The sequence below is a fragment of the Lycorma delicatula genome, chromosome 2 (assembly GCF_047948215.1).
Source record: "Lycorma delicatula isolate Av1 chromosome 2, ASM4794821v1, whole genome shotgun sequence".
Classification (NCBI taxonomy): Eukaryota; Metazoa; Arthropoda; class Insecta; order Hemiptera; family Fulgoridae; genus Lycorma; species Lycorma delicatula.
Genome location: NC_134456.1, coordinates 19,638,434 through 19,654,810, shown reverse-complemented (window position 1 = coordinate 19,654,810; position 16,377 = coordinate 19,638,434). Strand labels below are relative to the sequence as shown.

At 28.2% G+C, this 16,377-nt stretch overlaps 1 protein-coding gene across 2 annotated transcripts in view; it reads right to left on the bottom strand.

Moving 5' to 3' along the window:
- Window positions 1-4,824: 4,824 nt before the first annotated feature.
- The window catches only part of Hmt4-20 (Histone methyltransferase 4-20), a 53,926-nt gene continuing 42,373 nt past the window's right edge, over window positions 4,825-16,377 (bottom strand). For both annotated transcript variants that reach the window (XM_075358420.1, XM_075358419.1), the window contains one exon: window positions 4,825-13,460. In XM_075358420.1, the coding sequence (XP_075214535.1) occupies window positions 11,774-13,460 (1,687 nt within the window). In that variant the 3' untranslated portion in view covers window positions 4,825-11,773. The remainder of the gene's footprint in view (window positions 13,461-16,377) is intronic.

Genomic DNA, 16,377 nt, shown 5'->3' with positions numbered 1-16,377 from the left:
ATTAATTTTGCAAATCCCTTGTTCTACATCCATTGTAAATGTTTGTTTAATTTTACATCCTTCACAAAATATAAATTGTATTAATGGATAGTTAGATATTTATACAACTCATTAATTTTGATAATTTATTTATTAATTAATAAATAAATGTTATTCATTAATTTTATGAGTATTCAATTTGATAAGGTAAGGTTTTTTCCTTTTTTTCATATATATTTCCTTTGTAGCTTAAACTACTTCCAGAGTACAATGTTGTGCAACTCAGTTTTTAACAAAAATGATCTCATAGACTATATTTGTCTTTCAAGTTTCAAATTATAAAGAGCAGTACAATCATTACCTCCTAAGTAACATTGAAAACAAATTATTATTTAGTGAGGAAAATTTTCCTTTTTAACTTCTTACAATATTCTACATATAAAAAATAGGCTTTGTAATAAAGACACACAAGTCATAGTCAAAAATCCTTAAATACAAATTTTTATATTCTCTCACCAAAAATTCTGGTAATTTTTACTTAAGTAAATAAATTTACTTAAATTAAGTTTGAATGACAAAAACAATCTATTCTTTGGAATATTTTTTTGGAAATGTTTCTTTATTTTTTATAGTATTTAATAAAGTTTTATCTTTTTAACGATAATCTTTATAGGAATTCTTTATTTGATCTTTTCTTTTTTATTGAAGAGTTATTCATCCAAATTTTTTACTTTATTTATTTACACTTCTTTTAATAGATGTTCTCTACCTAAATTTATTATGTTTTTTCTTACGTATTGCAATTCGGCGAGTAATTAGTTTTAATAAATTTTTTAATAAGGAATCACAACATTTAACTACATCCAACAACGTTGAATGAGAAGGTCTGGAACACAACATTAGAGTAGGCATCAATTTTATTTATAAAATTGATGCCTACTCTAATGTTGTGTTAAATTATTAGTCCAGCTATTACACTAAAAATTTAAAAAAATATATATAGTAACAGTACACAAACAAATTGAAACACCATGAGAATTTATGCAGAACAGACATGATATTAAATTGAGCTATACTAAAGGAAGGTCCACCAAGCTACATTCATAACAGTGACAATGTAACTGATACCAGTGTCATAAGCTCTAAACTAAGTTTCAGTTTACTTGTACAATATTATTAACATACAAAAAGCAAGACCCTACTTTTTCTCTTCCTTTCTAATGTTATCTGCACAGTCATCAACTCATTGGTAAGGTGAGTTGTTAGCATGGTCTCTGCAGTATTAGAGCTGTTTTCTATATCTGGATACCAGATCAGGAGATGGCCTAGTTACTGTTTTTGATTGCCTAAGCTGCTTACCATAATTCAGAAATTTTTGTTACAAGCATTGTAACAGACTGGACGAGACCAGTATATTCTGAATTAACACACTCCTGACGTGAGGCAATACAATTAAAATAAAAACATAAAGTAGATATAAACTAATTTCTATTACTTCAGTTATTTACAAAAGAAAATGTTACATTTTTTCCTGCTCCTGTTTCTACTTGAATCAAACATATACAATTGAAAATTCCAGTTTCCTAGAAAATCACTTATGTCCTTTATGACAATCATGATCAGAGGATATTTTTGAACTTGTTTTAATATTTCATGTTTAATGATTACAAATTACAACCCAAGTAAGCATTATGAAATGCTCTCATAATTCTTGCTTATCAGGAAAGCAAAAATGAACAATGAAAGATACTGAATGATGGCATAACCATGAGTAGTTCCACCACCAAACTTCACCCAAACAACTTAGTAAATAATAAAAAAAGACTGTATAAATCTCTTACTCTGGTGAATAACTGTTTAATGAACATAAATAAGATTTTAGCTCCATTTTTTAAGTTAGTTACATTTCTAACTAACTGGACACAAACATATATATTATTTGCTGAAAAAAATTGGAAATACTAAGATTTTATTGACTAAACTGTAGATAAAAATTCATCCTGTATTTTGTACAACTATGATATAACGCATATAATATTCTCAATTGAAATAAAACAGGTAAAAATTGTTACATATTTAAAAACCCAACAGTTCTTCAAATTTAATAATTCTTTTAAAACACTTAGTACTAAATAGTAATTAATAAAATAAATCATCAGTAATTTTTTTAAAACCATTTCAAAGAACATTTTGTTTTAATTACCTTATGATTTTACTTTTTTCTCAACTGGTTGTTTTCAGTATACAGTACAAACCCTATTAGTCGTAACCAGGTTTTCAGAAAATTAAAAAAAAAAACACTAATGTTTGCAAAATGAATTTTTTTAATTAAAAAATATATTATTTTACAAAACATACATCTAATGATTAAATCATAAAATAAATTAAGACAGATTCTGCAGCTTACAACTTATTCACATAATGTAGCATTTGAAATGTACAAATAAGAATAACGTAAGTGTTAAGTACAGAACATGCACAAAATATAATTGTAGCCGACTGATCATCCAAAATTAAAAAAAAATAACTAGTTGTGCAATAAATTTATAGCGTGAAGGAAGTGAAAAGAAATACTACAACCCAACCAGTAGACCTATCTACATATATCTAATGCAAAATTTCACATCTGGACAAGCTCAATTGCAAATAATTTTGACTAATAGGGTTGTACTGTATTTGGACTCAAAACAAATGTTGACCAAGAGTTAACTGAACATAATAGTTCAGTTGAAATAAAATAGCATACAGATGAATAATAATATAAAAAAAATTCACAGATATATCAAAAGAAATCCACTTAAATATTGAACGATTTACAATTCTGATTTTGTATTTTTTACTTACAAAGTATTATTTACTATATTTAAGTATTATTTAAGTTATAATAATGAAAACAATTTAAAGAAGATAATTTAATTAAAACATTTGAAAAAAATAGTCGATTTCTTACCTTAGGTAACAAAGCCAGAGCCAATAATGAGAGTGTAGCTCTTTTATGAATGAATGGGTGACCATAAGTATACTATAACTTGATAAATTTTTCCAAGTCATCTGTCAATTAAGGAGTTGAAATATTTTGGTCATTAGGCTAATTAACAATCTATATTCAGTCAGGAGACACTGGTTTTGTAGACATAAAATTTAATTAAATTTAATTAAATTTTTACATTCAGAAATAATGTAAAATAAAACCAATTTTCAATAAAAAATATTGACAAATTATGAATAAGGTTACCCATTAATAACAATGCTAACATTTTTAATGTTGATAGCTATAGCCTAAATAGCTCAACTGGAGATGGCTTTACAAAAGTAAAATAATGAGTAACGACATGTGATATCCCTTATCAAGTTTCTGGATGTATTGTGTAATGCAATTACTACTACTGATAATAAGAAACCAAAGAAACTATAATACATGTAAAAATTGAAGAAAAATCAAGTTAGATTATTCTATAAAATGATGGTAGTACATTACAATAATAAAAATAAAACTGTCAATGCAATATCCTCAGAAACTGGCAAGATTTTGGATGAAGATAAGAAGACTATAAGGAACAGTAAAACTTGGTAATTTTAGGAGCCAACTTAATTTATAAATCATAAAGGAAGCTGGTCATCTTATTTTATAATTGCCTTAACACATATCATATGCTAAGCATTTAATATCAATTAAAATTTAAGTATGATTACTTTTACAAAATCAATACAGAAAATTACAATCAATAAATTCTCTATATAAAAAAAATCTCTTGACTTAAACTTTCACTTGCTTTATTCACTATTCTGTAAAGATAAGCTACAAACACAAAACTACATGGCATACACAGCACAAATGTAATAAAAAATAATAAATTTACATAATATTAAAAAATGCAATGGAACATTACCCTTTTTTTAATCGAAATTATGAAATAATTAATCAAGGACAGGGTAGAATATGTAGTACTTTGTTTTAATTGTGAAATTGAAACATATTAATATATTTATAAACTATAGACAAATCTGAACAAGCATCATATTACATTAAAAATTAATTAAGGGAATAAGTAAACATATTTTTCTGGCCTCAGAAAGGTTGAACAGAGATTTTTTACTTTTATAATATGAATTTTTATGGAATTAAACTTTAAAACAAGCAACCATACAAATTAAAAGTCCATATCACTGGTGCAATTTCTTAAAGTAGAAAATGGAATGTTTGACATAAAAGCACTTTGGTATTATTCCATGTTATATTTCCATTTATGGTACCCAGTAAAACTTCAATATCCAACAGCTAATGTAGTTTTTGAATGAATCAATCATTCTTGAAAACAACTTCTTAATTTACAAAATCAATCAAGTAATGGCAGAAATATTTGGACAGTAACTACATTATTAGAGGAATTAATTTAATCCAGCACCTAAGGAATTAATTTCTAGAATAATGAAGCAATGGTCTCAAAATTTTACACTAAAAAAACTTTAATCTTGCAATAATGAAATAAATATTGTACCAGAATTCCAAAACAAAGATACAATTTGGTAGTACACAGATGTGAGAAGAAAATTTCAAATTTATTCATGAAAGAAATTCAATGATGATAAAAAATATTAAACTATGAAAAAATGTTAAAAAGAGAAATGACCAAATACTGACAAAACATGGCAATGAATATTAATAATACAATATTTAAAAGGTTTGATTTAAGTTTAGTTATTATATAGTTGAATTCTTCTAGATATGTGTACTACCAATCCTGCTCTTCATCATTTCTGTGTCTTGGACCTGTTCTGTAGACGTGGTAGTTACTGAAGCCACTGTATTATAAAATAGGAATGAAATTAAAAAAAAAAAATAACAAAATAAAAAAGTATATATATTAATGGCAATTTACAACAATAAGAACTTTAAACCGATTCTAAGAATAAAATAAATTTAAAAAAATTATCACAAATAATAACTTACGAATAAACAGAGTACAAAACTAGCAAAATTTCACAACTGAATACTTAAATGTTTGTAAGAAGTAGCTTATAATATATCTTTAAAATTTATAATAACATCTGAATTTCATAAGCACATTAAACAATATTTAATAAAATTATTACACTTTTAATTCAAAATTATGACATAACTTCAGTATTTTGACAGTATAATGACAACAAAAAAAGTTAAAAATTTAAACAACAATTTGGATTTTATTAAATTTTTTAAATAAGGATAAAACTGTATGATAATATAAAAATCTGACTGTACATCAGAATAAAATTATTTAATTTTTAATAGGTATATAAAGGAAGAATGATGCTAAATTTATCTATATTGATCATATTAAACTTATTTTAACTATTACTAAATTATAAATTAATAATAATTATTATAAATTATAACATATGTCATAATAATATTGAAAAGTATTGTAGAACCCATGGAAAAAGCACAGGCATTATGTAAATAAATTATAAATTGCAAAGGAATGTAAAAAAAAAAATTTTCTCACTTAAGTAATTTCATCAGAACTTCATAGATAATAATAATATATAATTAATTAATTATATATAATTAATCAATTATATACACTTTGTTCTTAACTACTAAATAAAAGTAAAGATATAAAAAAGAAAGGGCATAAATAGAAGAAAATGATAATTTTATCATTGTTTGTAACATTTACAAATAAAAAGAGTAATCTTTACATCTATAAATACTATTATGATCGTTAAGATTTTAAGCATTCACAGCATCTACTAATGCTAACCTTTCTTTATACTTAAACACAAATTTCACAGGTGCATTTTTCAAAAAATATAAGGTGTAATTTTACTGTTTACTTCTGAAACAAAATGTACACTTACTTATTTCATTTAATTAAATGATGAATGGTGTATGGAAAAGAAATTGTTTTAGACATTAGTTTAATTATTTATAATTAGGAATGAAATGAAATGTAATCTGATGATGAAAACAAACATATGTTTCGTTTTCATACCTGCCAGTTATTTAGATTCTACTCAAAATTATCTGGTTTTTAAAGGGTATACATATATTTCTGTAACTAACATGTTTTAAGAAAAGTACACATTTTGATAATTTACTTTATATGTTACTTTTCATTTAATTGGTACAATGTGATTTATCATAAAATGAGTCTCTGGGAGTTCACTACTTTAAAGAAAACCACTTTTCATTTCCTTAAAACCATAATAATACCCAGAATTTTTTTATCCATGAATTAAGTGTAAGCATTATCTTTTTATCTAAAACCAAACGAGAATATTATAAAGCAAAGTAATGTGAAGTAACCTTTTCTAATAAGAGATGTATGCAGTGATAAGATTTTTCATACACTGTCAAAATAATGCTTATGCTAAATGTATAGTAACACTTAAGTAGTGTAATTTTTACACCAAAAGAAAATTTAATAACAATATTATTAACTTATACATAACAGTCACCGGGTAATAAAATTCAATAGACCTCCCTTTATATATACATTAATATAATTACTAAATAACTGATTGATAACACTAAAATTTGCACTTCAATTACATAATGGATCTATCAACTGACATGCAGAAACCTCATATAATGAAATTTTAAGTTGTTTTTCAATAAAAGCACTTCAATGAAATAATCAATAGACAAGGAAATTGATCATGTAAGATTATTAATGTTTCCTTTTAAATTAATTCTTATCTTTCAAGATGTTATCGAAAAGAAATATCCTAAAAGAGAAAACTTCGAGTATTAAAAATTTTCCACTTACGATCTGAACTGCAAGTAATAAGCAATATTATTAGATAAGGTAAATAATATCTTTAAGACTTAAAAGATTATATGTACTATATTGTATTTAGAGAGTATCAGAGTCAAAGGTCAACATAACTAAATATCTTCTGACTATGATTATGTATATTAGTATCGATAAGTCTTAATTTGCTACTCAATAACATATACTAAGCATAAAGCAAACAGATAATACACTGTCCTCTTTCTTTGATATATTTTTTGTATTTTTTTTGTAAAAAGATTTATAAAACAAATAAACCAATCAGCTGTACTGCTGGTATTGAAACCATCACCCTTATTCAAATCAATATTAAAAAAAATGCTCTCTGGTTTCTATCTCAAAAGACTGGGCAAAAAAAGGGGACTGAAACTTTAGAGGATAATGAATTCCAAAATCCACCTGACTATTCAACAAACATTTTTTTTGGAAATTCTGTCAAAATTTTAAAGCTGATATATATGATAATTACAGTAAAAATTTGAGCAAGAAAGCACTTTTCTTGAAAAGCTAGAAAAGAACACAAACATTTTTTACATAGACCACTAATATCTACAAAACTTAGTAAATTATAAAGTGATAAATGATTAATTAATCTGTAAGTTACAAATACAAATCATTATATGAGGTTTTCAGCTCAGAGCTAAAAATAAATACACAGATGCCATGATTGTAACAAACATATCATACAACTTTTTTTCTTATTTGTTAACCAACACATTTAAAGAATTGTGTATAGCAAAACACAGTTTCTGTAGGAGAGCCCACAAGAAGTTAAAGCATATATAAATTGTATATGGTTTATATGATTAGATGAATGTAAAATATTTAAATATTGTAATGCAATATAAATATGTAATTTAAATATTTTTTATGGTTTAGCTCAAGCCTCGCTAACAAAGCAACAAAATACAATATGCTAAAGTTATCTTGGGCAGGTTAGTTTTATAATAGGGGCTTGCAGTAAAGTTTGATCTGTTGCTAAAAATGTACAGTTACGCTCTCATATATTGCACTATGAATGAAATAAGGTAATTTTGACAAAATATACCTACCTATCTGTATCATAAGATAAAAATTAAATCAAGTTCAAATCAAGATAAGATGATTCAATATGTATGTATAGTGGGGATGAAACAACTGTGAAATGACAAACAACATTGTTTAATTAAAAAATTACTGCCTACAATTTATGCTGGAATAATTGTTTAAACAGGTTGACTGCCATGGCCAAAATAATCACCAGAACCGCTATCAGAGACAAACGCATCTCTCAAGTATCTTTGCTAAAATTTATCACTGAGATGGATTTACCTGTCGCTGTAGTTTTGTCTTTGAAGTCTGAGAGATTGATCTGTAGCCATTTTTTGACTTTTTCATGTGATATATTATAAATAACATCTGTATATTTAAAAAATTCCCTTCGCACGTTGGGAATATTTTTAGTTTCAGATTTACATTCTCCTAGCAATAATCCTCAGTTATTAATTTTATTTGCTGACCATACATGTACAATATTTTTAATCTGTTAAGTTTGTAACCTAAGTAACTGATGTTTCTCATTCACAACATTAAAAAATAACCTAAAATAATTGGATATTGTGGATTTTCGTGTTTGTGTTTTGTAATACTTTAGTGAAGTGTTTGATAAATTTTTTTTTTTTTAATATTGTTTAAGTATGTAAACTACTTATTAGTTTTTCTAAGATGAAGATAATAAAAAACAGTGACAAATAAACATTTGGTGTCTATGTGCAGACATTTATTGTCTGTTCCAGGACTCTGTTTCTTAGGTTAAGATTTTTTAATTAGCACTTTTTTATGTTGTTTGATTCAATTTTCAACTCTTACTTATGGATGATGACAATATAATAAATGTGTAAGATGAAACTTCATCTTAATCAAGTGAAAATAAAAGCCTATTTGGGGAAGATAGTGATTACGACCCAACTTGGGACTTGTTACATGTTAATACAGTACTTTCAGTGTAGATGTTTTTTTTATGGATGCCAGAATATTTCTATTAAAAAGAATTACTTATGTCTAATAAAAATAAAGTAGCAAATTTTATATTTTTTGTTTGAATTTTAACAGTCAGAATTAGAAAAAAACTTTTTCCATTACAACTGTTTTGCTGTGAATCTAGACCTATTGCCTAGGAAGTAACATAACTTAGTTTTAAAGGAAGAACATAACTTTTAATTTTAAGGAACTGCCTGGCTGAAGCATTATCCTCTACACAACTCCCCACCAATTACATATTTTCCTCTTTTCACAACTGCCTTAATTGAAACATTTGTGAGTGCATTAACAGTTATGAAAGCTAGTGATTACAACCCAACTTGGAACTTGCTAAATGTTAACATAAGTACTGGTGAAGAAGAAATGATAGATGATAATTTACTAGAAATAGAAAATATAGATATGGACATAAATAGGCCTAATGAAAATGAGTAAATAGTACAGAAAATGTAGTTATTTAACCTTTGAATTTATTTCACTGTGCTGATAATACTGCAGCATTTGATAGTGATAGATTACATAAAATTAGGTAAATTGTAATTTATTTAGTAATTTCTGAATGGCTATTAACCCATTGTATAGACAAAAATTATATTTCTGGCAATATAATAAAAATTAGAGGCACAAATATGGAATCAAGAGTTTTTAAGATTTGGTTAAAGATTGCTATACATTAGCATATAGAATCTATTGCGGTAAAGAAAAGGAGAGTACTAAGGGAATCTGTCTTACATCCCAAAAGGTAATATTAAGAGTTAATGGAACCTTACTTAGACTCTGGTAGGACTCTATACCGATAACTGGTATAAAAGTGTTGCAATAGCTGATAAACTGCTAAATAAAGTCATACTTTTAGCAGGCACACTACAATAAAAGCAAAAACTCAATCCGACTTATGTTACTAAAACTAAATTGAAACAAGGCGAACACATATCGTGAATGGTAATAATATTGTTGTGATGAAGTGGAGAGACAAGAGACTGCAACTTATGTGCAAGATTCAATCCATTAATTGACTATGTAAAAAGTAAAAATTTTTATCTGAATACAACCAGAGAACCATCAGGCTGATAAAAATTATAATATCCTTACTTATTACTGTTCAAATTTTTTTGTCAGAAATATTTGCCATAAAACGAAATAAAAAAAAAAAAAAAAGAGCTTAGTTAATATTATTAGTTAACTGTTGAAAGTAACAGATTAATTTAATAGGATTCCATGTTTTTATTGACTAAATTTTTATGTTTTTGAAAGGTCTTATAATTGTATTTTCATTTTCCTAGTGCTCTTTACTGACCATATATTTAGGAGAAGGAAAAAATATATTTTTAAGTGAATTAAAAATATATTAATACTAGGGTGTACAGGAAAATATCTTAAGAATTGCTGCAATCAAGTTTTATGATTTTGCTGATGTATTAGATCACAGTTTAGATGACCATATAAATATGAAGTACCAAAATATTTGAGTAGATTGCCCTTTCTTATCACTAATACCTTTTCCTTATCCTATATTTATTTTTTCTGTATTACTGGTTCTGCGGATGAAGATCTGATCCTGCTATGTTATTCATGTACAGATTCCAGGAACTGAAAAACAGCATGTGGTAAGGATGATGTCCATGACTAACTTCTAGACTGATAATTTTATCCATTGTTCGGATAATGAACCTATTTTTGGCTGAAAAACCCACGTTTTATGTTATAAATTATTACATTATTTGCCAATCTAATATAAATATTCCTTTCTTGGGTAAAATATATCTTTAGTTGAAGGCATGTCTCAGGAATAGTTAGCTCACAGAGATAGGTTGTTTTAAAATCTCTACTTGGGGCTCTCTCAAAATCGTAAGTTTTCCAAACACAAAAATTTTTTAAAACTTTATGGACATGTTCATAATTTATATGAATGTATGTATGACCTTTATTAAAAACATAGCCACTTATTCTTAAAAAAAATATCTACATACATTTCTATTAAATTGGAAAACAGAATTGTTTTAGGGTAATTCAAACTCTATACACAAAAGGCTTTTAATGTTAATATTTAAAAGATTTTCCCACAAATTCACTTAAATATTAAAACTATTTCTTTAACAGAAACAATATTACTCTGTCACTGAGTTATTAAATGATAATTGTAATTTTTATTAAAGCCTTCTGAATTGTAGTTGATTTTATTTATTCAGCATCTGTAGATATGTGTCATTTTGTGAATTTATATTTTTAATTATTAATACAGCTTTTAGCTTTCTGTTTTTCATAATTGTGTATTTTGTGACACTGCTTTGATCAAGGTTTTATAATGGGATTCCCTGAATTCATACAGGCAAATGCTGGTGCAGTTCTTATTTTTCTGAAGAGTAGCACACATACTCATTCCTGACATGATTTAGATATATTACTACATAACAATCAGAATAAATTATTTATTTACACTTCTTGTGAGCTCAGCTACGCTAAAAATTTAATCCATTAAATATCTTAAATAAAACTCTAGTTTATAATTCTAAATTCAGAATTTAGAATTTTAAATTTTATAATTTAATTCTTAATTTTATATTTTAAGAAAATTAATTTTTAAATTTATTGAAGAAAATTTATCTTAAGAATCACTGCTGTTGAGTTTTAAGACATATACCATTCAAATACAAAAAGCTATGATTTTCTTTCCTTAAAAAAAAAAACAAAACATTAAACAAGTTTTGTAAACAAAATAAAAAATCGTCATAACTAATACAGCCATATCACCTGATTAAATTATTTATAAAAGAAAAGAATGAACCCTGCATTTATAAACAAGGATACTGGTTGTGGCAGTGTCAACATTCAACACATTACGGCTATCACAACAGACTGCATTAAATTGAAAGCAAAATTTAACCTGCTTTACAATTTAACAGCCAAAATACAGCACAGCTTAACACAGCTAGTAGTACCAGTACTAGCAGGATAATAAGGGGTGCCAACATTAATCTTAACCTATCATCCATGACATTTCATGAAGTTACAGTCGGTGTAGTTAAAGAAGGTATATCAATAGTCCGGCTTTCATTACCGAATATCAATCGTAGCCGTTTTGTTGGAGGATGAACTGGACCGTTTGATGAGAAATCATCACTGCATTTTGGTGGGGTTGATTCCAGAAGTTCCTTTAATTTCCGACGTCGGCGCTCTCTGTCTTTTGTTTTGTGCTTTTTCTTTCTATGAGTCACTATGTCTAAGTCACCAACACCTTCTACTCGCAAAACTTCATATTCGGGTTCATACGAGTCTTCACTCCAACTATTACCTACTTCTATCACTTCATCAAGTACAGGGCTTCTTTTCATACGTAAAGTTAATTTCAAATGCCCACCCCCCCCACCTGATTTTTCAGGTGTTTTTTGTTTACAATTATCAGCTTTAGTAACTTCAGAACTTTCGCTACTTCGTCTACTGCATAACACAGTTGAACGACGTAGTGAAACAACTTCACTTACTTCACTTTCATCTTGTTCATCGAATTCATAAATATCTTTTGCACATTCTTCCATATTAACAGAAGTTTTTTCCAAATTAGCACTACACTCATAACTTTTTGGACACGCTCGACGAAATCCATTAATAACACCATTCCGCTTAGTGTCCAAGTAAGATTTACTTATAGAACTTGCAAATCGACCATTTGCACTTCTTAAAAAGCCCTTTCTTATCCGTTTTTTAGAATTTGCACTATTTACTTTTCTAGCTACATTTTGCCGGCAACTATCTCTACGAGAAGAGAATAACAATGTATCATTTTCCTTCTTTGTTTCTGTTTGAGTAGATTTCGGTTCTTCTATACTTAAATCACTATCTGTCCTTGTATCATACTGATTATTATTATTACTACCATTAACATCATCAACATCATCATCATCATCATCATCATCATCATCAACATCATCATCATCATCATCATCATTATCATCATCATTGTTATGATTATTATTATTATTACTATTGTTACTATTACTACTACTACTATTACTACTGCTACTACTACTACTATTATTATTATTAATGTTATTATTATTATTGTTATTATTATTACTTTTTTCTTTCATAACAGATGATGTTTCTATCACAGGTTCTGATAATCGTTTATGGTTACGTAAAGACATACGTGTTGGAATAGCACTATCATTAGCTTCTTCACTTACTTTTTCACTTTCACCAGTCTCGCACAAACTATCACACTTTTTACGAGAGGGTCTTAATCGTAAATTACGACCATTTGCTGAACAATCTTGTTCATTGTGATTTGGGTGATTTTCCCTAGCAGTTAACATTTTCTGTCCTATATCATCCATATCAGAGAATTTACAACCTTGAGCAATGAGCATTTCAGCATCATATTTTGTAAGACCTTTTTGCCTCAATTCTCTCATGCTCAATGGTGTCACAATACCATCAACTTTTACACTATCACTTTTACATGAAGGAGTACTTATATCACCATTAACCGATGAAGAACGACTATTTGTATCACTTGAACATTCTAGCTGAGATGATGTCAGAGAAGAAGAATCTGGTTTTGCCTGACGATCTGATCGTTTTGTTCTATTAATCCTGTTATCAGTCTCTCTAAGCCGATATCCTGTGTTCACAGTTTCATCAGTCTTGTTAGCTTGTTTATCTTTTGCAAATGCACCAGTTCCCCTCCTGAAAAAATAAAGACAGAAAACCATTTATTCTAATTATACATAACACGTGTAACAATATACAAATTAGTACTCATTCATAAGGGCTAAAGGATATAGTGGCATCTGGTGATATATGCTAAGCTAAAGATTCAGCAGCAAGTATGCTGCATCAATGAGGTAAAACAAATAAGTAAAATATGATTTAGCATAAAAATACACCCAATTGAATCACCTAGTTTAAATCCCTCAATATAAACAACGGTATCAGAATTCACCAGCTAAAAATCTGAAAACTCATGCTGATTATTGGGCAATTGATGTTTTCTTTCTTTAAAAAAGTTTATATTACTTAAATTGCATGTGTACAAAATATAAAATGAGGATAAATATCAATAAGAGCTGTACAGTGGTAACTTTTTTCTTTCTTTTTCCTGTTTAGCCTCCGGTAACTACCGTTTAGATAATTCTTCAGAGGATGAATGAGGATGATATGTATGAGTGTAAATGAAGTGTAGTCTTGTACATTCTCAGTTCGACCATTCCTGAGATGTGTGGTTAATTGAAACCCAACCACCAAAGAACACCAGTATCCACGATCTAGTATTCAAATCTGTGTAAAAATAACTGGCTTTACTAGGACTTGAACGCTGTAACTCTTGACTTCCAAATCAGCTGATTTGGGAAGACGCGTTAACCACTAGACAAACCCGGTGGGTTTGTACAGTGGTAACTACTCTCTGTAAAATAACCACGCTCATAAACTAGATGTAAAGATGTGAAGGACAGCCTCAACATCCTTTTTATGGGTTGTACAAATCCTTCTTAACTAAGACAAATTTCTTCATACAACCTATATAAGCTGCTTACAGAAGATGTGTATCCAGAAAGTAAGTACAATTTTGTTATTAAAAAATACATAACTTTCAAGAGAATAAATGAAGAGTACAAAACAGCATACCTTAACTATATTTTTTACATAATTGTTTATGCCATGCGTAAAGTTTCGGTATTTCCAATGAATTCAAAGCTAGGGTGGGGTCATGTTGTTATCACAGGCTTGATATATTTATTACTATGTTTCGTTTTGGGCTTGTCTTATGTGTATCTGGTTGTTTATATTTGTTCGTTTTATTCGAGCCCTGGCGTCAACCAGACAGCGATTTCTGTCATTCTAGTGACCGCGTGTTTTCATTTCTTGCAAATTTATTGCTGCTCTCATTCACTCCCTTTTGCTTCGTTCACATACTAATACTTGCACACATCTCCTGTTGCCAACATACACTCTCTTAGATCTGCCTAGGCTCGGTTTCCCCTTCTTTTCGTTCGCGCCATCTTTTTGGCAGAGTTGACCAGACCTTCACAATGTAAAGACGCCTTTACGTTTTGCTCTCAAGATTTGTGCTAATATCTTCATCACCTTCATACTCGCATACACGGTGCGGTATTCCTGTGTCGAAAATATTTTCTAGTTCTACTCATCAGTTTTTCGTGATTTCACAGTTTTCTATGTTCGTCCAGCCTCGTTTCTTCATTAAGTTATTTTTCAAATTCTACATTACTTCTCTGTGGAAAGTGTTTCAATCATTACAAGCTGTCAATTCTGTCGATGCTGAATTTTCTCCAGCTTCTTATTATATTTTCAGCGAAGCAGAATTTCTTCAAACTCGTTGCTACACATTTCAGACGCCCAGTCTTGCTCAACCTCGAAGCCACATTCTCACCCCTGTATTCCTGATACACCATGGCGGACTACGCTCAGGAATTTACTGTATGTATTCGTTTTACCTTCATTCACAAGTTCGTCTCTTACAAATATTTGTGTGCTACAGGCAAGTTCAGTTTTTCATTACTTATTACGTTGAACAGTTAGGTTATCATTAAAATTTGTGAAACATTCAGTTCATCATACCTATGCCTTTCAAGTTTCAATTTCAATTTCATGTTTAGTTTAAAACCCATTTACTCACCGTACAGTCACAACAGGTGACTTACATAAAGTTGTGTCATCGTTTCAGCTGCAACCTATTTTACATGCTCAATTAATCTCAATGCGATTATATTGTAATTAACTCCTTTTATACTGAAACTATTGTAATTTAATTATCTAAGTTAATGACATCCGTTCATTGCTATTTGTCATATTATAGTATATGTCAGTAGTACAACTGTTTTCCAGTTTCATTTTTCTATTGATATTATGTTTTTCTAAATTTACAATTGAAAATAAGGTGTTTTATGTTCTCTTGTTTTCAGGAGTTGTTAAATTTTATATTGTCAAAATGTGTATTTAAAAAATACATAATTGAAATCTCATTTAATATCATTGTTCATATGCTGATTCAGCTGATATTTATTTAGCATCATTAAGTTATGTTAATTTCATAATTTCTTTTCATTTTTTAAGATTTTGATTTAACTAAGTTCATTTGTTCTTTCTCATTAAAGTCTAATTTCTTTTGGCAAATACGAGCGTGTTTTTTGTTAACTTTACCCAACAATAATTTTCATCATTGCTTGCAATCAGTTATTTTACTCCTTTCTCAAAAAAAATCATGAGTGAAGATAATCACTGTTATACAGCATTTTTCATGTCTGTATTATTGTAGTGGTGACTAGCAAGGTATCGCATGAGATGGAGAAAATAGTGGTAGTCTCACTCAGCACCAAGTAAGAACTATAAGATGAATGCTTCAATTGTTCCCAGCCAAATTGTTCAATCAGATTTGGTCTAATCACTTGTTTTATAAACCTCCATCAACATTTTCAGTAGCCAACAAGAGCAGAGTTTGTGATAGCCTACGTTTTGTGTTATGATTTCATGCAGAACTGCTTGTGAAAATCCTAGGAACTCAAAACATAATGAAGAAATTGTAAAGCATCAATTTAAAAAAAAATTTTTCCACCCTATTACACAACCAAATCGTGTTATTCACTAT